General features: G+C 34.5%; 1 protein-coding gene across 4 annotated transcripts in view; it reads right to left on the reverse strand.

Moving 5' to 3' along the window:
* Positions 1-24,580, reverse strand: part of LRP1B (LDL receptor related protein 1B) — a 1,592,931-nt gene that overhangs the window by 88,242 nt on the left and 1,480,109 nt on the right. For 3 of the 4 annotated variants that reach the window (XM_064484732.1, XM_031451350.2, XM_064484731.1), the window contains 7 exons: positions 21,226-21,351; positions 20,350-20,487; positions 18,910-19,044; positions 15,666-15,785; positions 13,797-14,038; positions 2,727-2,950; positions 1,568-1,674 (listed from right to left, as the gene is read on the reverse strand). In XM_064484732.1, the coding sequence (XP_064340802.1) occupies positions 1,568-1,674; positions 2,727-2,950; positions 13,797-14,038; positions 15,666-15,785; positions 18,910-19,044; positions 20,350-20,487; positions 21,226-21,351 (1,092 nt within the window). Of the gene's footprint in view, positions 1-1,567; positions 1,675-2,726; positions 2,951-13,796; positions 14,039-15,665; positions 15,786-18,909; positions 19,045-20,349; positions 20,488-21,225; positions 21,352-24,580 lie in introns of those variants that run through there. The other variant, XM_064484733.1, reaches the window with a different exon arrangement.

The following is a 24,580-nucleotide window of genomic DNA, read 5'->3' on the forward strand; positions in this document are numbered from 1 at the left end:
CTTATCACGGAGTTCCAGGTCCTAGATGATCTGTCCCTGGTCACCTTGCCACCCTAACCATTCTCCCGCACCGCTCACGTGCTTCTAGGCATACAGCCGTCCATTGGTATCTGCAGAAGGCTGGTGGCAGGATCCCCTGTGGACACGAAAACCTGCAGATGCTCACGTTTTATGAGCACAGTACATAGAACAGCATAGTACAGGCCAGCCTTGGTATCTGTGGGTTTCGTGGATTCAACCTGCCATGAATTTGGAGGGCCCACTGTCATAACATTATTGCTGTTTTTCACACATGCTGAGCTCATTCCTAACTCCTAACTTGCCATTCTCTCTGCTTAGAAAGCTCTTCCTCACATTCCCATAGCTTGCTATCTCTCTTTATTCAGTTATTTTCTCAAATATCAACATCTAGACATGACTTCTCTGATCATCATAACTAAAATACCCCCATAACTGTCCATCCTTTATTTTTTTTCTCTACAGCTCTCATAACTACCTGACATGAGGTATCCTATACATTCTATCCTCTTTGAGAAGGTAAGTTTCAAGAGAATTGAAACTCTCTTCACAGGGGCATGATTTTGTTCCTTCAGCACCTGGAACAATTTCTGGTACCAGGGGAGTGTTCAATTAGGATCTGTTAAATTACTGAATAGAGACACTTACATAAATAAACTAAATTCCAAGGATTGCTCCTTTCTGTAAGAGTAAAACCAATCTAATTGGAGGAAAAGGCAGAAAGCACATTACAAGCAATAAATACATAAGTGCCAAGTATAAAGTTTCAGCTATGAAAGACACAACAAAGTATAATTGCTAAATAATATATGCTATAGAAAATGTACTGTGTCCTTTCGATGGGGATGTACGGGGTGGGGGTGGGAGGGATGCACAAAATCTATAAGGCATCTGTGGTGTGAAAATAAGTAATCAATTTAGACCTTATGAGATCAGTAAGATGCATCTGGGTGCACAAAAGTTGGAAGGGCATTCTAGAAGGGCGATCTGAAAGGAAAATGGCATGGGAGAAAGAACAGGGCTGCAGAGAAAGCCCTGAGCTCCTGAGTGGTCCTGGAAGTACAGAGGGTGTGGAGTGGTGGTTTAGGTGACGTGGCTGGAAGGGAGATTAAAGCCAGGTTGAAAAGAGCTGTGAATGTCTTTCACAAAAATTATTTATATTTTCCCACCTCTCTGTCCATTTATTGTCTTATCCTCCAGGAATATTACCATGTAGTCTAACATCATTAACGCGTAGCTGTAAAAATGCCCTAATACAGCGCTATAAACTGTCAAAATTTCATGCAGGTGAAATTCTACTAATAGCCTTGTAACTTAGGTAATTTTCAAATAATATCCCCATAATATCACTGGCAGTATGATAAGGACCTGACTTTCAAGTTGGGAAAATACGGCATGAAATGTTAATGACTTTTGTAAAGTCATACTATAAATTATTTTATCTGCTTGTAAAAAGGATTATATTACCAACGAAACTAGAAAGAATGGCAACGCTATTATACGTAGCATAATGCTTCACACTTCAGGCTGCGTGGGAAACGTATTATACCTGTGGGTCTCTGTAAGTTCTTCTGTACCAAAATTCTTCTCAGAGTACCGTCCATGGCTGCTTCTTCTATGTGGGAGTGGTCCCCAACAACAGTCCAGTACATCATCCTGAAGAGACAGGTCAAGACGGTTAGCCTGGTGATGGCGCTGTTATAACCCAACTCTGCGCCAAAACAGAATCTCTTCAGACCAGATGCATCAGAATCACCTTAGAGTCCCTGAAAAAGCAGATTTCTGGACCCAATTCTAAACCTACAGAGTGAGCTCCTATAAAAGAGGGCCCCAGGAATCATTTTAAACAGTCTTACCCATCCCCTAAAATTTGAGAGCCACTGTTTAGCAGGACACACTGTATGTAGTTCACTAGTTGATATCTAAAGTTCAGTTTTGAAAATTTCCTTTAAATTTGAGAAGAAAAATATTTCTAACACTTGAAACTATCTTCTTGTTGTGACAGAATATCCATTTTATTATGGAAGATGCATCAATAAATGCTTTCTTTTTTCAATAAAGTAACTATTTTCTCAGACAGAAATAGTTTTCTCACTTACAAGATGCCACACTGCACAATTCTAGTGAGTAAATTACATTTGCCTCTTTTTACTCTGGATCCAATGATCCACTTTATTGGGTGATTAGGACTTTTATTCAACACTTTCCTATTTCATTTTTGGTCATTGCTTATAAGTAAAAAATAAAGAAAGGAAAAAAAATCAAGTAAAATAAGGGAGATGTTTCTGTTAAATTGTTTAAATTTGTTCATACATATGCCTCCATTTTTAAATTATCAGATATAGCCAAAACCACTAATAATCTATACTTAATATGTTTAACATTACATTTAATGCCTCAAAAATTCAATTTTAGATGAATAATGGCTATATGTTTAATCATCACTTTCATTATTCTGAAAGCACACATAAACACACATACACTAAATGTATAAAGTATCAACTGTTGAGGAAAAAAATACATTTTGCTCCACCATTTAGTGTGAAAAGGACATGCCTTTGCACAGGAATAGACAGATTTTCAGAAGTCTTGTGAATCTGTTACATGTTGAACACTCCTGCAGAAACAACGCTACAGAGCACAGATCAGACAGTTTCTAAAAATGGATACTCCTATCAGGAAACATAAATAACCAAATCATCACCTACCCTCTTTTAGGATTTACAGCAATAGCGTAGGGTTCTCCAGCCATATTTGTTAAGAGCCTGGTGCAGTTGGGGCCACTCAGCTGCCCTACATTGATAGAGAACCTCAGGCTGGTCCAGTGAGTAGTGTAGTAACTGAACCAGTGCATTCTGGAATGGTCAGTCCAATAAACATTGCCAGCAACCCAGTCCACTGCAATGTCCCTGGGCCTTTTAAATTCAGGACACTAAAAGAAAGCAAAACAACAAACAGTATTTTCAAAAGCAAATTGGTGGAGTTTTCTATATCCATACACTGACATTGTGTGGGAATCATAGTAACATGGCTAGGTGTTCATTGTTACATAAATTCTTAAAATACCTGACATACTTCATTTTATTCTTAAGTTTTATGGATATATAATTTCACAAATCTTAAGTAGACAACTCCCTGGAGTTTTTCCTGTCACTGCTCCTTTTTAACTACCATCCTGCTAGAATATTTCCAGGACTATAGAAGGTTCACCTGCAACCTCTCCTAGTTAGATTCCTCTTACTGTAAGCATGTTCTAATGTCTAACACCATAGATCAGCTTAAACAAATCTAGATAAAAGGAATCATTCTCTTCCATTTCTGACATCTTTGACTCAGCATCATGTCTGTGAAATTTATCCATATTGCTGGGCATGTCAGTTATTAATTATTTTTATTTCTGGGTAATATTTCATTTTATGAATATACATTAATTTGCTTAACATTTTACTGGCAATATCCATTTGGATCATTTACAATTTTAGGCCATTACAATTAAAATCATGAATTTTCCTGTACATGTCTTTTGGCTTGAATAGATACAGCTAGAACTTTTTTTTCAGAGTTAGTACCAATATTCACTCTTTTCAGCAATTTAAGAAAGTGCCAATTTCTCTGCATCCTTACTATACATAATGTGATTAAAACTGAAAAAGAATATTAATACAAATACACACACTTACAGAGATACTGTATTTGAATGCCTTTTGACAAAAGTTACAATCTCCGTCATTTATACTAAACCTCCGAGCCTGGATTTTCCATGTAATAGTGTATTACTGAATGACTGTGAGACAAAGGTAAGAGAGTTCATTGGGAATAGACAGCAAGGAAAATAACGTGTGCTCTGTGCCCTTCAATTAACTTGACCACTTTGAGCAGTAACTCGTGTAGTAATTAATTTGACATGGTCAGGTTTATTGTGCATAACCAAAAGTGAGAAGGAGTTCTCAGGGGTATTATATCAAGAATGGAAACAATTATTTGAAGGTGATTATAACTAGACATGTATTCAATGTGTAAGAGCATTGTTAGGACCTGGCAACCAGTGGAAATACGAGTTTTTAACACATGACAGTTTCTTGTGTGATTTAGTCATGAACACATTTTACAAAGGAGTGGACTTTGGATTAAAAGAGAAGAAACTGAACTTCTCAAAAAGAATATGCGATGTCAAGAAACAGGAATTGCAAGTCACTGCCTGCTGTGTGATTACCGGGATCTAGAGAAAGGAAAACATGGCTTGAACTAGACACAGAACCCATAGAAATTTCTAAGGACCTTTATTATCAGTATTTTTTGCCTATTGGTTTAAAACTAAAATTATGAGATTTTACAGTACCTATTTCTCAACTGCAATGATAAATACTATCCATCTACCCAGTGATGTCTTATAGCTAACTGAAGTAAAATGAAAAGCACTCTGCAATACAATGTGCTGTAAACATGCCATATAAATAATATTCATAAATGAGCAGAATATAGAGACTTGTCCTAGCCAAGCCACAAAATCATTTTCAAGTGTTCCAGTATCATTTAAATTAACTGTATTTTCTTCCAATTTGGCAGCATTTAAAAGTAAATATATCAACAAATGGCGTGGGCATGTCAGTGTAAGTCATAAATTTTTAACCATGAGAGACAATGGGAGAAAATAACCATAATAAACTGTGCAAAGCCTGCTGGAACATATTTGTCATTTTTTAACACTGAGAGCAAACTTTTAGCATGCAAACAAGATGATAATCTGTTATCTATCATGAACATAGAAAAATACCTATTTTCCCTTTATCAGATGTTAATATAGATACATGATTTTCTATCTGAATGGTATCCTTGCTAAAACAGGACATATTTTGTGCTATATTTCACTTTGTTAAATTTAAGGTTTTCATTTTATTTTACTCATGCTCAAAAAAAAAAAAAAGGCTGATTATCTTTCCATTCTATATTTCTAAAGATGGACTACTGACAATTAAGAAGCCAAATTCCTAATGATCATAAAACATTCAGAAGTTTGATTTTTTCAGGCAAGCTGTCTGGTGAAAATTCTATTAATAGTGAATTCCAGAAGGATATGTTAAATTTAGGTCACATTACTATAGTGAAGGACATATAAGGAAAGGGGAAAAGGTTACTTTTCACTGTTAGGCACAAGAGATATTGATGAGTTATAGAGCCATTTAAATCTATATACAGTTATTCTCTGGTTCCTTGATCAAGGAATCCCTAATGTTGTTCCAATGTGAACTAAAGCAGTTAGAACACAGGGCAAAGGATGGCCACCCAATAAACTCAACCTAAAGTCATGAATCATCAGTGACAAGAGAACTCTTAGAGAATAAGGGCAGTAGGGGAAAGATGCTACTAGGTGTTCATTCTCAGTGACTCATATGGAATGCTCGATAGTGCTTCACACTGAAAAGAGCAGAACTGACCACCAACAAGACTGCAACAGGCTGGTCCTATTGTAAAGGAACCCATGGGCTGGTCAAATTAGGAAACCACCTTTCTAGTGAGTTCTACAGGAAAGAAAGAATCCCTTTGTATTGCTCACTGCTTGACCAGGACTGTGAATAAAATTAGCCATAGAAAAGGGGCTCTCCTATTGAATGGATGTTGGTAGGAGAGTTAAAGGCAAATTACTATTGGATCTTGGTGTAATGTGCAGACAATTTATGGAGAAGTGCAAAATCAATCAGTTACATATTAAAAAGTGGGAAGAGACAGGTAACGTAAACCGAGGTTCTTGGCATTGAATGGAGTCTGACATGAAAAGCAAGCAGGAAAGTTAAGCCATTTGCCTCTAAAGAGACTGGAAAGAAAACAAAAGAACTAAACACATCAGACTGGAAATACGAAGAAAATATGAAAGTCTCATTTGCCCCCTTGGCCAGCACACTAGACAGAGAGGCCAGGGAAGGAGAGGCACTAATGAAATACGCCATGTTTCAGAGCCTGCAGAAGACAAAAGGCATTGCTCATATTGCTGCACAAAGTAGAAGGCACTTTTCGACTGCTTTCTCCAGACAGATGATTTCTTTCCTAATAAGCTTTCCAAATACAGCCAAAGTTTTGAGGCCTGAGGCATTCTTCTTTATAGAGATACATTAGTCGAATGAATGGAACACTTAAAATCTTACAGAAAAATTGGCAGCTTGATTATAGCAAAATTAGAGGCTACTGCTTTAAACTACTAAATCTTTACAGCTGTGGATTGTAAGGCTCAGTCACACTCCCAGCTTCAGTAAACTAAAGATATGTCACTGGTGATGTGAGTTTTCAACCAAGGAAAGTGGAAAGTGAGAGAATTGAAGCATGTGAGCCATGGAAATACCATCTTTGTTTAAACAAAAATTCCTACAGTTAACACTATGCTTTAAGAAAATATAGTTAACACAAGGATAGATCAAAGGGGCCACATTTCATTCATAATTTTTATCTTTGTGTACATCTAAGAAAAGAAAATTCAGTTCATTTTACTAAAGTTAACTAACCCCTGATTTGATACTATTAAAAACCAATGATGTAAAGACAGGCTTAAGAGCTTGTGTGGGGGTGGGGGGGGTGGGGAGGGGTAGCGGGACACTGAATGATAAGCCTGTTTACATATTGGTCCACAAAATATGAATCAGAGTAAATCCTCATAAACCAGGCAATAACAATAAAATAATGACTACATAAACTCTGAACATTACTAAATTTTGTGGCTTAGTAATAGTATAAAATATCTAGATATTTATTATTTCAATCAAGCTCACATGGCAATGGAGAAATCCAAAAAGAACCAAGAAAAAGTTATATTTAGAGCTATAATATGTAAGAGTTCCAAAACCACTTCAGGGATGAAACTCTATTCTCAAGAAAAGATTACTTCAACCTGAATAATTTTAAGGCTATATTTATCTATATTAGGGCCATGTCAACCTGGCACAAACTCCTGTTAGGGGAAAAGGAAACCAAATAAAAGTATATAAGTCTCAGACAATTTCCAGAAAGGACTAAATTTGTCTTTAGATGATAGGGTCAATATTATACGTGATTTTATCATTTTTAAAAAACATGCTCAGTGTTCTTTAAAATTATTTACGATTTACCACCCACACTCCGTAATAAGCAAAACCACTCTCAAAACCTTCATTCACACTATCAGCTAAACAAAAGATACCATGGAAGACTATAAAGCACACAGTATTTTGAATCAGAAACTTGGTTTAAGAATAGTTTATAAATGATGCAGCATTAAAAAATAAAAGCTTTGGATTAGATGGTCAGTAAAAGTCCTTAGCTGCTAAACACTAAATTATATAACACCTTAAATATTATTCATTCTATGTAAGTCTATATTTTATATAGCCTTAAGGATGTATCTGATGCTACTTATGAATTTTCATCCATTAGTAGGTAAGTGAAAAAAATTTGGGTACTTATGGGGCCAATATTGACATTATTCCCCTATAATTTGAAATAAAGAAAGCAAGGTGCCTTCTGATATTTACAATTTAAACAAGCATCACAAATGAGATGTAATGCAGAGCTATCTAAAAGTCACGATTGCAAAATGGTAGGTTGAGGACAACCTTTAAGTTAAAAAAAAACTTTTAAGTGGATTCTAACTTTAAAATTAAGAAGATACTGGAATCTTACAGTTCAATGCCTTTCATCCATCAAAGTCATTCAAATTATGAATATATATGCGTGTGTGTACATATTCATAACGTTGAGTTTTATACATAATTTTCTTGCCTGATTCATTAAACTTAGTTTCCTGCTGTTTCATTACTCCCTAGGTAAACCAGCAACTCAATTTCTAGGTCTAAACAGAACCTGGAATAATAATGAGGTCACCTTGTAGACCACTTTCTGGGCATACAATTGACATTCTTTAGATGGTAGTCAATCTTTCTGTGACCCTGCACTATCAAACCATAACAGTTAGTTCAATTAGGCCTTTAGGAAGACCTGGAAATAAGTTATGCAGGCTGAGATTGCTAATGCCTAAATAAGACCAAGACCAATTTCAATGATCATAATAATAATGAAAGTGATGTCTTCTTAATAAAGGAGCTTTCATTCATAAGGATAATTGAGGGAAGCAGAGGAAATTGCATGTATAAAGATTCTGAAGAGAAGTTGCTTCTTGTAAATGAAATATGACTCACCTATAGCTTGAAAAAAATGTGTGTTTGCTGTTGTATACGTGTATGTTCATAGGTGTGTGACAAGATGGGAGGGGTGTGGGGGGGTGAGGCTAAGCACCAGGGAGAGGCTTGTAAAACAATGATTTTTCAATGGAAATCCATTAGAAAGGTCTAAGTAGGAAGCCATGATGATGAGATTAATGTTCTAAGATTATTTTAACTATGGTGTGAAGAATGGCTTGGATCTGGGGACCAAAAGTGGATACAGGAAATTCAGAGGAGGCTTATTCAATGGACTTTAGAAGGAAGAATGTGAAAGTTTAACCTAGGTTTTTGTGAAACAAAAGTGGATAAAAACAAGATTTATCTGGAGATAAAAATATTTAAACTTGCAATGAATTGAATACCAATGATGAGAAGAACTTGTAAAAGATAACTTTGAAAATCAGTATTGCTACTGTCATGTACACCCAAGATGTTCATTTATTGCTTCTAATAAAAAAAAAAATGGACCTACTTTATGACAGGCCCTGTTCTATATGCTAGGCTTGCAGTAGTGGTCAAAATAGAAAAAGCAAAACAAAACACCCTGCCATCTGGGAACTTATCTATAGCAAGCTGAAGCAGACAATAGATAATAAAGATAACAGATGAATAAATTATATGGCAGTGAAAAAAGGTAAGTACTATGGAAATGAAAAAGAGCAGGGCACTGAGGATCCCAAGATTGGAGTAGGGCAAAAGAGTGCAATTATCAAAGTTATGCATTCAGAAGTTTGAGCAATTTGAGCAAAAACTTGAAGGACTTCAGGAATTGAGTCATGTAGGATATCTGGCTGAAGAACCTTTTAGGCCAAGAGAACATTTCAGGAAAGACCTTGCATTAGTAGGTATAAATAAAATGGCATTACCTCCTTCACCTCTTTCAGGTCTTAGCTTGTATCTCCTCTCTTCAAATGTGCCTTTATTGATCATCCTACCCAAAACCTACAACATTCAAGTGTTTCTCTCTTAGTTCATTTTTTGTTTCTTTCAATACACTTTCTAAAAGTGGAATTTTTTTGTATTTATTTATTTATGAGATTACTTGATTTCATCTTTATTCCATAGAATATAAACTTCATGAGGACAAGATTCTGCTATCTTCAATGTGTCCCAAGAACCCAACACCAAACCTAAAACCATCAGAACTCTTGAAATAAAACTTTATGAGTATGAATGAATAAAACCTGACTGGTTCACCTTAAAATGCTATATACTCTGATTAATAACTTCCTGAGTACTATCAGCTATAGAATCATGTGTTTTGTATAGTCTTTTAAGATTTATGATCAGTAACATTTTGAATAGCGATTACAACTCTTCCAGAACTGTTTAACTCAAATCAGTATGTGCTATTGAGTGCCTGTCTTATGCAATCTACAATAATCAAGCCACAAAATGGCAATAATGTAATATCGAATAGTTTAGACCTATTCCAAAGTAATCATAATAAATTATTTTAGTTGTTGACTGGTTTGAATAAACTCAAATGGTTTTAAAAGTATTCTTGCTGAGAAAGTATAGGCAGTTTCAACGAGTTATAATGGTTGCCATAAATTTATAATAATGAAGAAAAGACATTAAAAATATAAAGGATCAGTTTTTACCACTACCCAAATGTCTAAAAACAAGACTTTGAAGTTTTTGATAAAATTTGTATACACACACACGTTTATGTGCAGATACATACATATACCTTTAAATTTATGTGCACATGTGTCTCTGTGTGCATGTGTGTGTGTGTGTGTGTGTGTGTGTGTGTGTGTGTGTGTGTGTTTAAGATGTACACACAGACCCATATATTGGGTATGAGGTTTAGAGCTAGGACTCCAATTACAATTGAAACCTATTAAAGAAAAAAAAGTTGAATATTTTGTTAAAAGCTTTTCAGGAAAAAAAATGTCTAATCAACTTTTTGAGAAAAAGATATAATTATTAATGAATAAAATTTTAAACATGTTTATTCTGAACATTCTCTTTTGCATAATAGACAATATGCCAAAAAGGGCATCTCGTAGACACTTCTCAAAATCAGGCAGATCAGATGAACCATTTGTTTTGCTCAGGAATATTTAGTTCTTTAATGGTAAAAATCTAATCTGCATACTTAAAATCATTTGCATTTTTCTAAGCATTGACCTACTTTATAGTGCTTGCCATCATGTGCTTTGCTGCACAGTATTTCATACTATAAATGATAAATTGCCAGGAAGTATGTATAATTGTTGCATGAAGCTATCATATTCTGTTCTGACTACTAAAATTCAAATTCAGAAATATCATTATGCTTTACATATAGATTGAATCATGTCAGTCTTTTAAGTTTTAAATTATTTAATTTTCTTAGAGGAAAAAAAATCTATCCATTTTGTATAGCCCGGGGTGGGGGTAGAAAATCATAAGCATTTCTATCTATAAATAACTTAGTCTGCATTTGAAATTTAAATTTGCACTCCTTATTACTATTCCAACCATTTTCACAGATTACAGAAGAGAATCCCCTTCATGATTTCTAAAAAAAGATCATATTAAAAATTACCTTCCTTTAGAATGGACTTCAGTTAACATTTAGTTGTCTGAGCAATGTTCTTCTGATTTCTGATATAACGTATTTTCTGCCCTTTACTGAAATGAAAACATCCCAGTGTTTTCAGTATCTGTGAATATGCTTTCAAGACATCCTATTGCATGGATAACTCCTTCCACTGGGTTCACTGATAATGAGGTTATAACTAAAGTATCCAGAGTTTGATTTGTGTATTTTTCTGACTTTCACCTATCGATTCAGAGATAGAAATCAATGTACCATATTCAGCTTAGGGAAAAATCTGGAGTTTCTTTTTCTGAGGAGTGGGGAATTCTCAGGTCAGTATCATTTAATATTTGTGCCAAAACTTATGTGAAATAGATTGCATGTTCATTAAACTGATGAATAACTAGCTGGTGACTGTTAGAAGAACAAATATAATACATGGCAGAGAAATTCATAAGGGTAAAAAAAGTCAACCCTTTATACACAAAATGGATTTCAGAGGATTGAATACAAATTGTCCAGGTAATAACTAGATAGATACAAACTATGTCACAATATATTTTTGGAAATCATACATATTTACTATCTGGAAGGGACTTTAGAAACTACTTCCTATACAGTAGTTTTTCAGACGAGTACGCTGAGACTCAGAGATGTAGCAGGTATCTCAAGTTCAAGTCTTCATTGTGTCACGTTACAGCTGCATGGCCACAGATAAGCCATTTAATCAATCTAGAACTCACATTGCTCATTAAATTAAGGTGGTAAGAATGGATTTATTCCATATTTATAGTACTGAACTATCAGGATTACAAAAATCTTTAAGAAGAAAAGTTAAATAATTGCTCTTATCAGTGTAGCCTTAAGTATTTTTTTGTTAATAATACATTGGTTGGAATTTCTATGGAATGGTTAATGACTCAGAATATGGTGCTAAAACTCATGGTTCAGAGGTTCTAAATTGTATATTATAATTAAGACATTTAGTTAGCTATGACGGGCTTCTAGAAAATGTACCCTACTGCTACCCACTTTTCTTCCTAGTGAATACTGTTAGTCATGGATAGGTCTAAGAAGAGAGAAAAACAAACAAACAAACAGAAAATCTAAATTATACAGTGCATCTAATTACTATCATTAGAAGAGTAATGGAGTTTCAAATCCTATTAGATAAAGGCTAATCAATAACTTTTCATTGATTATGAAAGACTCTATACCACATAAATAAAATTAAAATATATAAAATATATAAATTTAAATAAATACATAAATATTATATACAAATAAAATGTACACACTATATTGGTGTGCATAAGAATAAAAATTTAGCTAACAGACAAATTTGGCTTCTGACCTACAATCAACTCCGTTCACTAGAGGCTATTGGTTGTTTTTATCAGTTTCCCTAAGAACAAAGCTAAAAAAATTATCAAATAATTTTCACTGAGAAATTGTCAAAAAGAAAGCTATTTTTAGCAACTATCAAATTCAGATAAGTATAAGCTGCAATTAATTTTTAATATGAGAAAGCACATTTTAGAGAAGAACATGTTGCCAGTTGTCGTCAACAACATCACTGTCATCATCACCAACATCATCATCGTTATCATCTTCATCATCCTGTTAACCTCTGCAGTGCTTATTAGGGGCCACTAATATAAATATATCGTGTGTGTGTGTGTTTGTATGTTTGTGTGTATTCCTCACTAAAGCTTCATGTCATGGAGAGTACAGAGAAGCTAAGAGGCCAGTAAGCAGCAGAAACAAGATTAAAACCCAGGTAGTGTAACTCCACAATATATGCTCTTTATCACTTCATTAATAACATATGAGACTGTACCATAGGAACAATGTTTTTGCAAAGCAGACTTCTGTTTTAGAGATAAAGAAAGCTAAAGCTAGCCAAAACTGAGTCAGTCTTCTGGTCTGATAGGAGGGGATTATATGTGACTGAAGGAGGGCAAAGTGATCTACTAAATTTCTCAACTCTGTCCAGAATTATCCTTAATAGAACCGGAGCTATTGTATAACACTGGGTTCGGTGGGGGAGGAGTTAAAAAAAACACTCTGATAGATACAGAGTTTTACTCACAGTGAATTTAATTGAACTTGACTTTCAAATCTAACCTAGCTTCTTTGAAAACCAGCTTATTGCTATCTTCGGCTGATAAAAAATAGTGTTCCAGATTTCTATTAAATGATATTCGTGTAGTTCAAATCTTCATGGTAGATACCACTGCAAAAGGTAGTGAGGACTTCCAGATAGGTATCTGTGATTCTCTTCAAACACAAAGCTTTAGTTTCATCCTACTGTGCGAGCACTTGACTTTCTGGGAATGGACCCGGTCCACTCAAAATAAGTATTTATCCGTCATTTCTCTGCCAGGTTACTTCAAAATATAAAATACACAATAAATTGACATGCTCTAAAACAAAAAAGGATAGACCACCACCACAAATCGAAACAAATGTTCCAGTTTATTTTTGTCAGAAGGAATAACCATGATAATCAACATGTCTGTCATATACCAGCAAACAATACTGTTCTATTTTGGATGTTCTATGAGGTACAGTTATTAGGAGTCAGAAGAAATGCTTACACTTTTGAGTTGATCTCTCGCCCTAGAAGATAAGTATATTTCTGATATTGTTAAAAATGAAACCATTTTCCCTGCATATTTTTGACAGTTCATTTTCTAATGTAAAAACAAAGTGATGGTTCCCAATATGATGGAATAAAAAAACCCCTCACATTCACATTATACTGTTAACTACTATAAAGTATAAAATGTGGTAGAAATGTTAGGTATTATTAATTAACATTCTTATATAACTAAGGCAAATGTATTGAAGGAAAAACCTAATATCATGCAATTAAAATAAATTATATGCAGCTACGAGAATGAGAAGGGAAACGTTCTGTCTCTATATAGGAAGAATACCTGGAGGAATTGCTGGATATGTTCATTACTACTTATAATCAGATACTGTGTTTGATAGATAATAAAAAAAAACAGGGAAGTAGGAAGGTATGAACCTTCAAATATTCAATTTTATTTACTTACAATCAAGCCACTGTTTGCTTGCCTTTTTTCTCTGCCATGGATCCTTCTGTAGAAAATTCCGCCTGGATTAAATTGAGTACTCCAAATAATCATATCTCTTTGATAATATACATCCATCCCTGTTATCCTTGAATTATGTTCAATATGAGAAATTTGTTGATGATCGCCACTGTAGTTGAATGGATATATAAAACCCAGGATATCAGTGTCATTAGCAATGTAGAGAACTTGATCTTCAGAGCCTGGAGATTATTATAATAAAATACAAAAATAAAGTAAATTTCAACTAATGTAAAAGCAATGATTGTACTTTTAAATTATCTTGAATTGTTATTCTTAACACAGTTCCTTGCTCAATAAAACTAAACCAAATTTATTCCATCTTTTAGTCTTCACATTTCTAAAACACATGTCCCTAAACACTTCTAAGAGTTATTAATGCAGGTTTTCCTAAGTCAAAGCTTCTCTTATGGCTAGTAATTAGGTATTTGTAGTAGTTACCCTTTTTATGAAGAGGGATTACTATTTTGTAAGTTGCAATACCTTATGGTTTAATGCTTTTTATGTGAATATTCATATACCACGTAACATACTCATTAAGCCTCAGACACTTCTGAGCATTTGGTTTATGCCCTTGAGTGACTGTTACCCTAGGCTATGAAATAAAAATTACAAGATGAAGAGTCTTCTTCTAATATTCATATATCTCAAATGTTCTTTTGTTTTTATTATACAAAGATATCAGTATTTATTACATTAAAGTGCCATAATCTCAATATTTTCTAGAATCTTGCTAACTGGAATCGTCTAGCCTGAAAAGTTTTGACAGCTACAATACAATTCTGATGTCATTTGCATACCAAGACAAATAAAACCCTAATGTGAATCCTGAAAATATTAATTAAAATAATAATGAAACCATAAAGAAAGACTGAATTGTATATACAGTATCTGCAAATTAAAAAAAATAACATGCGTTGTGGTTCAGCTTTACAGTTTCAACAGCTTTCACTTAGTGAATGTTTACTGTGTGATACGGGCTGTGTTAAGCCTTTGACAATTTATCTCCTCTCTGACAACAACCATGGAAAGTAGGGATTAGTTCTCCCATTTCACAGATGAGGAACTGTGGCTTAAAGATTTTAATAACTTCCCTGAGGTCACACAGTCAGAAAGGTGCAATGCTGGGATTCAGACAAATTTATCTAACTCCATAGCCCACCCTTGATTCACTATAACATGTTGCTTTCTTCTTGTAATAAGTGTCTTATTAACATTGTTAATCATGCCCTTCAGCTAACAATATTTAAATTACAACATTATTTAGTAAAATCATAAGAGCATTAAAATCCATCTACAAAAGCTCAAATATATATGTCACTTAATTTTTTAAAAAACGATATTCATAAGTGGAGAAGGTCTGAATTTGAAAACATAATTTTATTTTAAATTCTTATTTAAAATTCCATTCTTCTTATAAAGCTAAACTTTAATCTAATCTGTTATTGTTATCCCAGTGGTGCAATGATTTCTCAAGTACACTGAGAGCAGGTCAAAAAGAAAGATATCTCATATTCTGTCACATTGACTTTTAAACTTTTACCCCTTCTGACAAATTGCTTCAAACACAAAAGTTATTTTAACAGTAGCCATGTATTTGACAATCAGGTCTATAAACTTTCCCAGATTAGTTTAATTAAGAATGATAACAAAAAAATTGGCCAAATTAATCAGTATTAAAAACAGATTTATTTCGTATTTTCAGGCATGAAGTCATTGCTCAAATGCAATAGGAAACATTTTTTCCCCTCATAAGATGTTTATAGCAAAATTATAATAACATTTAAAATAATGGTTATATAATCTTACCTTTTGCAATGCAGGTGTTATTTCTTTCTTGAAAATTCTGGTCACACACACATTTATATGATCCTTCCACATTTATACATTGGTGGGAACATGTGCCAAACACCAAACATTCATTGAGGTCTAGAAAAGAAGAGTTCAAAATAGCATCATCATACCCACAGTGAGCACCTTCATTCTTCCCCAGGCCAAAAAAGACATGTTTGTTTTTCTTCCTTCAACTTCTTATCCCTATTCTTTCACTGTCTTTTCAAACTCTTAAGTCTTTGACTTGCTATGTAATGCTTTCTGGCCGTAACAATTTTCTTACAATAGTTTCACTAGGACTCGATTGTTTGTGCTCCCAATTTATCCCTTCCCTCTTATTTTCATTCACTCAAATAAACCCCCGTTGAGGTTTTTTGATTACCTGCCTCTATTCCTTTGCACATGTCATATGCTATTCCTGTGTCCTATATGCCCTTGCTCATCTTCACACAGAGAATTTCTATTCATCTTTCAAGATTCACCGGAAGTGAAGTCTTCCATGGTCTCTGCCAGTGTACAGCAGTGATTACCCATCTCAGAGCTTCTCCATTCTTTGCTATCTTGGAGTTTCTCTCTTACAGAATTTTTCATACTCGATTTCATATATGTGGTCACATATTTACATCACCTAATGGACTGTCAATCCCTTGAGATCATAGATTAATGTTTATTCATTTTTTTTTATTGCCAGCATTTTGTTCAATGCCTGGCAAAGAATGAAGATATAAATATACCTCTAACACACTTCTGGCTTCAAATATACAAAGTGACTTTGTTAAGAAGAAGGGCCAAGTGAATTAAACAAGCAAGCAAACAACAACAAAATCCTCAAAGTCTATATATATATATATAAATCATAAGTAAGAAATAAATTCTTTGGCTTAGCAGTTGCTTCATATTTCAAAGTTTTAAGCAAGGCAAGGACTGAGGCCAGGTGATTCTGGTGAATTATCTACTTTCTTATTTGTTACCTCCTCTCCTTCTGCTTTCAACCAGCATAATTCCTCTGCCCCTTTTATCACTTAGAGTTGCCCAAATTACATAGTAAATCTGTGAGATAAATCCTTCCCCTGAATTAGAGGAATTTAAGGATAAACACAGCAGTAGTGATTGTCTTTTGTTTGGCGCTCAGCAGTGTTCTGAAGCCTCAGTGGTAGAGATAAGGACTTTCCCAGTGACACTTGCCAATGACAGTGCCAAGGCTCAAACTCAGGCTTCCTGATTCCATTGTCTCTACTATGATACTTTGCCCGAGGTGAATTTAAGCACTCTCATGAGTTCAATTCTGCATTTGACTGAAATATCAGGTAAAGAGATAAAGAATATTGTATTTACTTGCTAACAAATACTGTACCAGGGATAAGTAAAATACATCTTATCAATACTTAGCCATCAAACAAAGTATTACAATAATTTTGTTTGCTTTGGCTCCTATAACTTTGAACAGGGAATTATTTGTTACTGTGGTTCCTCTTTAAGATGGAACCAAAATAAGCAAAAATCTGCACAATTTGATAAAGTCTCAGCTCCCTCACATGGCACTGTACTGGCCAGAGTCACCATTTTCTCTTCATCTTTCTAATAATTCCTGGGCCGGGAGCTTTTGAAGAGGATGGAGGAATCTCACACGTGTCCAGTACCTAGAACAGTGCCTGACACACAACTATGGATTAATTTCTATTTCTTGATTGTTGTTCCCTTACATTTTTCTTCCCTTCAGACATTTTAATTGAAGTGTTTTGGCTTGAACATCAAACAGTGGTTACTTATGCTCTTTTTGAGCTACCTACAGAAAAAACACAAAAAATTTAAATTCTTTGGATTATAAATCAAGGTAATGTCTTTCTCCTTCTCCACAAGTCAAAATGCTTTTTTTTTATTATCAAAACTTCATTTATTACATGAAGGTACAAATTTTATTAGAGTCCAGAACTTACTCATTTACACTACAAAAATACTGGATTCATAGCAATTTAAATGAAGAATGTAGCTTGCAGGTTATATTTGCCATGGAATATAACTAAAATCGAAGAAAAGTTCAAGAACAGAATTTCTAACTTTAGTAAGTATATATAGGAAACAAAGCCCACTATTCACAAAAAGCACTAGAAAATTAATATTATTTGAAAGTAAAATCTTGAAGAGATTACATGTATGTCTATGTGTGTATACAACTGACAGAAAGCGTCTAGGAAAGAAGAAATAATCTATTCCTGAGAAATAATTTTCTTTTTTACTAAAACAGAAAACTTAAGTTGCCAGTTTTCAGTGTTCTATTTTAATGGAGAAATAAAATGTCATGAATAATCCAAACAAGTATATAACTCAGAATGTACATGTGAACATGACTGTAATTCTTTCCCCTTTGCATAAGTGTAATTAATTTTAATAATTCCATTTTGATTGATACAATGTAAAATTACTTTTATTTACCCAAGAATAACATAAAGAGACAATAAAGAGGGAAGCTGGTAGGTGAAAGCATTTTATGACTTGAATTTACCCTGGACAAGCCAGACTTAGACAATTTAGGTTTGGCTTTAACCACAATATTATCAATTTTAGTGAAGAAACCGGCAGAAAGTGCATATAGGTCTGTATTTCACAGCTCTGTAGTGAGAGCCCTGATGTAAATTATACTTAGATATTTCTTACTATGAGATTCTGGCTCTCCTACATATTCAGTTTTTAAATGATCCCAAGTAAGTTGACAGAGATTTATTTAAATCCTGTCTTTGAATTTTAGAAGACACTCTTGGTAGTACAAAGCACTGTTTAAGACTTGTCGTTAGGACAAAAGCCCACAATTCTCTGAAAGCGAATTACCTTTTGCAGTGTTGCAAATGCCGCAACTCAAGAGAAATGGGTCATCGTAAATATGTTCTTTCACAAAGTGCCTCTAATTCTTCAATAGTTTCTGAACCAGCAATTTTGTTATTTGCATTTCAAAACAGGATTGTAACAATACAACTGAAATTCCTGCAGGTCTGAATCTGCTCTACAGAAAAGGTTTTGTAAGCCTCAGCAATGGTTAGCTTAGCAGTACAAACAAGCAGGCTCTTGACCCCAGGGACTTTCACTCTCGTAAGTAAAACGGTATCCCGTAGACACGCACCGTTCTGATGAAAATCAATCCCCTGTCATCTCACAATTTAGCAGCCTTGGGAGGCTTTTATAACCTAAAGATTTAAGAGCAAGCTGTTGAGGAAACGTACTATACCTTCACACTGTCTGTTTTTCATGTTTCTCTGAAATCCAGGCTTACAGCGACAGAAAACAGATGTTTTTATTTGATTACAATATGCATCATCTCCACATGGATTCACGTTATCTTCACAGGCATATTCAGCAGGAGCTAGGGTTTTAAAACATGATCAAAACTAATATAATTCTAATTCCTGAAGCGGGAGTTTACTATTTTTCTTAATTTGAAATTACATTTATTATTCCATAGATAACTCTTTTTGAATGTATAAGATTATGGTCTTCTCTCCATGTAAGCTCTTGTTTCCTATAAAGGTGTAGAAGCAGATGAAAACCAAACTCATTTACATTGAGTATAGTTTAGACTAAACTGTTTTGCTAACTTAAACTTAGTATTCAGGAACTCAGTCAAGGGTAGTACCATGCTACTCAAGCAAGAGGTTAAACGCTCAGTTCTTAAGCATGTTTTGGTCTGGGTACATATATAGGGAGTAACACAGGAGTGCGGGACATGCTCAGGTATACATGGGCTACAATACAGGTTGGGACAGACTATGTATTATTTGTAATTTCCAGCATAGTAAGTTGTAATTTCATCGCTTTATGTCCAATTCAGGAAAACATTTTGGCTCGATTGAATCAGCTCGATTTTACTTGACCAAATCAAATGACTGAGGAATATGAGAACCTTAATTATCAGAATTATAACTATTACTAATCCCCACTGACTCTTGAATATTTTATAGTTAATTAAAATGCACCAGTGGAATTATACCACAATTGAGATATACGTGGCCATATCCTGGTGCCTACTGCCTCATGATCCAGTGAGGAACAACTTATACATAAATGAGAAAAAATGTAAAACTCCAGATTTGGACCTATTTTGTGACTTTCATAAGTACTCTGAATTTAGGTTCATAAGTTTAATTGTTTTTCTTATTATGGAAAATCAGATATCAAACAATAAACACAAAATTATTAACAATCAAGGTCTCACAACTCAAATAGTATAGCACTCTCAATGAATTAAATAATGATGCCTTCTTTAAGAATGACTCAGCAATGGATTATGATTTTAAAACACTGAATAAATAATTAAGACCTTTACCATCACTGAACCGAATATTCAGAAACTATCAAATTTATATTTTGTAATATAAAATATTAAGGAATATAGATTTCTTTGCTAATATCAAAGTCTGTATATCGACACTGAGTTCTCAACTTCAGCTTCAACAAGGGTGCTCACTGCAAAATCAACCTTTCCTACCTTATACTTTGATATTAATTTAAGTGATATTCAAAGTTGGCTTTGGCAGAGGCTTAAAAAAAAGTATTACTTAAGCACATTTTGAAGAGCAATCTTTTCTCACAGCAGTAAAGGAATTTTTAGTCATGTTGAAGCAGAAATTGAACCTGCGTGTCACTGCACTTTAACAGGAAACCAACTCACTTATTCTGCAGCCTTGTTCATCTGAACCATCTCCACAGTCATCAAGTTGATCGCACTGGAGGTCCATGGGGATACATTTTTTATTACTGCAAGTAAACTCATCTTTTTTACAAGGTCTTGCTTTATATGTAGGCTTACCTATAGAGTTATTTAAAAAAATGATCAGTGCTTCACAGACTCAAAACAAATTCATTGAGCATATAACAGGTTCAAGATTTTGCTAAATATTATCAAAATCATGGATCCACAATCCTTTATTTGGAGCTCCTGGGGCCAAAAGAAAAAAAAAAAACCTGAAATTTTGGATTTTTAAGAAAACAACAGGGTATTTACCCTAGAATAAATAGCACTGTATTTCCACGTGAAAATGTTTGAATATTCACCCTAAGAGAGATTTTCTTAAAAAAGTAATACACATTACCTCAGGCCAGTTCAAGTCAGGGTCTGTCACCAAATGGTTTTGCCACATATTTTACTAAAGCCTTTGGTTTTTTGAGTTTTAATTTTTGAGTTGTGAAGAAGCGATTGTGCATCCAGTACATACAATCTATATAAACTCTCTCTGCTCAAGAAATTAACAGAATATTTTAAACCACTGTGTTGTTTTTCTCATGCAATACTTTCTGGAATAAAGTCCCTATAATCAACGGAGATTCACAGACTTGGAGAGACTCTGGATAGCAGGTTGCATAGCTCTACTATGCAAATGAAGTGCTAATGGATTATTTACATACCCAGTCAGAAAAATCAAGTGCCTGAAAAAATTACCCCAAGACGTGCCACATGAAAATACTTTTAAGAATTTTTTGAGCTGTAAAATCATTATATTATCTGTAGCTGTCACTGAATCAATTATTTCACATTAAATGGATTTACCACCACAGGGATCTTCATCCGAGTTGTCCCCACAGTCATCAATCCCATTGCACATTTGCTCAGGCTGCAGGCATATTCTGTTATTTCTGCATCTGTGAGGTCTTGTGGGTGGGCAAAGAAATTTGACTGAAAAAAAGAAAAACCAAAGCAGCTCCTTTGGATACACTGACTTATGAAGAACCATCCTTCTTTTGTCTTCCTTTTTTTTTTTCCTTTTCAAATCCATAATCTAACTTTTTGGAATATCTTTTGTTATGGAAATTGCCTACATGTAGATACTAGAAAAATGTGTGATAATAGAAGTTACAATTCTAGTTATTTACACTACAGAGAAGAGCGCACAGCTGAAATGCTGAATGAAGGAAGAAAAGGAGCCAGGCCTCATGGTCTTATTTCCAGATGCCTTATCTTAGCTGACTGCACTTGGTGTACCAAATTAATTTATGCCTACGGTTTATACAACATGGCAAAATTTAGCTATCTGAAAGGGCAATTTCACATAGAATAGAGCTCAAGAAAGTGTATGTTACAGATCCAAAACTGAAAATAGGTCATTCAGAACCCTCCCCCCCAAATACAGCTATGTTTCTTACTCTGTCTCTGTAAACAACTGGGTAGATATGTATCTAAGGCACATAAGGTAACCTTAGTTATTCATTTTTAACGTGTATTTATGTGTGTGTGTGTGTGTGTGTGTGTGTATGTGAGAGACAGAGAGAGAGAGAGAGACACACTTAAACAAACAATGAATGTCAGGGAGTTTTACACTTGTCCTTTTCATCGCTACTTAATCTGAAGACATCCACCCCTGAACCAGGAAACATCTCTACTGTCTTTTCATCCCCACATGTGAAATACGCTCTTGAGTTCTCTGCTTAGATATTCTCATTCTCATGGATTTACTTGACACTCTGCCCTGAAGACTTTCAATTTGCTAATTCTAACATCTCAATTAATTATAGGACATTCCCTTGGGAATTTAAAATGCAGCAAGTTCAAAGCTCAATTCTTTATCATCTTTCCCTGACCCCCTTCTCCTCATACATAAGCTCTGTCTTACTTCCATCATTCAGTTAGTGGCACATCACAGCCACAAGTCTGGGATATCCTAAATGCACTCCTCTTATTAGGTTTCAATTCTAATTAGTCAACAAGTCCAGCTATATTGTCCTCAGCCTTGCCTTCTTCTTCTTGCCTCCATGTGTACCAGTTACAACCTCAATAGCTCTTCATTATGTCTTCCAGAGGTGACTTCAGTAGAATCCTTAATGTCTCAGATTTATTGCCCACCCTAAAATCCTCCAAAAGCCACCAGAACAGACCACCTAACACATTATCTGACCATTTCTTCCATTGTCATTTATCACTTTCAGAATAAAATTTAAGTTACTTCACATGGCACAATCGACTTATCATTACCTTGTCCACGCTGCTCCTACAGACTCATCCCTTGTCACTCTTGGTGTTCTGCCAGTACCATGTTATTAGCTCCTTAAAATGCCATATTCCTTCTTGCCTGACTTCCTTGCTTTAATTAAAATCTGGTTCCCACTCTAAGCATAGTTCCTCCCCTTTAGGTTTTTCAGGAATGCCTCTAAAATTGCTCAAGCCTCATGTTATCCCATGTTTGAAGACATCATAGTTCCCTACTACAACTTCCAGTCCTTTGCTACTATACTTTCACCTTCAAATTAAAAAATATAATATTAAAAATAAAAATTGTTACTTTGAGGGCCAGGCATTTGATTATACTTTTTTCTTATTTCTATTTCTTACCAACCTTATAAACATCACCCCCTCCCCAATTCACTGAAGACTGTCGCACCTTCCCTCACAGTTATTTCTCTCCATCTAAATCATTCCAGCATCCTCGGTGACATCAACATCCACATGAGCAAACCAGCCAATAACCTCACTTTCAGCTTCCTGAATTGCTCATACTCAATGTCCTTTTACTCTAATCCACTGGGCCACCCATTCTTGCAGAAAGTTGTGGACATTGGTGGATTTCAACAAATGTATCTTAGTTCAGCCAATGACAGTTCCTGTTGCATGCACATAAGAACACTTACTGATTCAGCTGGATCACTAATTATAAATAACAAATAAAGCCACTAATTTTAATGCTCCAAATTCTGATCACCTATTTTTCCAATTCTTTAATTCAATCAGTCTCATTAAGACTCTTTTTCAGTCTTTCTTGAAACTTTAGCCTATTTATATGTCCGACTTTTCCTTTTTCATCAATGCCTTTTTTTGTCTTTACTTCCTTCTCTGTTGACATTAGATTCCATGTTCCATCTTTTAATTTACTTATTTGATAAATATTTATTGATAACCTATTATATGTTGGACATTATTCTAAGTACACTTTTAGAAACTCATTTTTGTCCAGATTATCTGGATTCTCCAGCCCTTTTGCTTTTCTTCATCTTAGTTATCTAACAAAATCCCAGATTTAGGTGAATGGAATCTCCATCTGCTATCCCAATATCTGCAACTGGGAAGCCTTGTTGCAAATAATCATACCTCAAGGCCAACAGACACACAAACGTTAATATTTATCAATGCCTGATGGGCCCTGAACACTGCTTGGAAATCTCTCTATCTGTATCTTATATCTCTATCTCTATGTCTATCTAATGTCACTCTTACCCTTTGCAGTGATGATTCAAACCTGCATTCCTTTCAAACCTTCCTACTACACAACCTCTCACATCCTATGTGTGAACATGCTTCCTTACTATACATGAAAAAGTGGAAATAAAAATCATGAAACAGTTATATCATTAAATAACTGTACATCAACCTGTATTTGCATATAGTCTATCAACTCATTTAAGTATTATTTAATAACAGAGAAGGGGTCAAAACTCTGACCTAAAACTAATTTTTTCACTTGCTCTGAAAGTCAATTTCCCCTGCCTCTTCAGGAACCAACTCATCTTTCCTGAAACATTTTATTACTTTGGTATTTCTTTTGCCATACTTCTTTTTTTTTTCCACTAAGCTTTCATTGTCACTCACCTAAGTCTCTTCTGGCTGCTCATATTTACCTAGTTGTTTGGTGGCTCTTAATATTCTATCCTAATCCCCTCTTCTCTTATGTTTTGCTTCCTCCCAGCCTAAGTTTTACAAATTCCATAGTATTTACTATGACCTTTCATGCTGACTCTCAAATTTATATCTCTAGACCAGCTCTTTAAGATCTAAAACCAAACATCTAGCACTTATTTGAAATCAGTACTTGAATGTCTCCTCAAACACATCCCAAATGAGGATTCTAATCTTTACTTGCAAAACTGCTCCTTTTCCTATGTTCCCCATCTATTCAAATGTGCAAAAACAGCCTATA

Source organism: Camelus dromedarius, chromosome 4 (genome assembly GCF_036321535.1).
Source record: "Camelus dromedarius isolate mCamDro1 chromosome 4, mCamDro1.pat, whole genome shotgun sequence".
Classification (NCBI taxonomy): Eukaryota; Metazoa; Chordata; class Mammalia; order Artiodactyla; family Camelidae; genus Camelus; species Camelus dromedarius.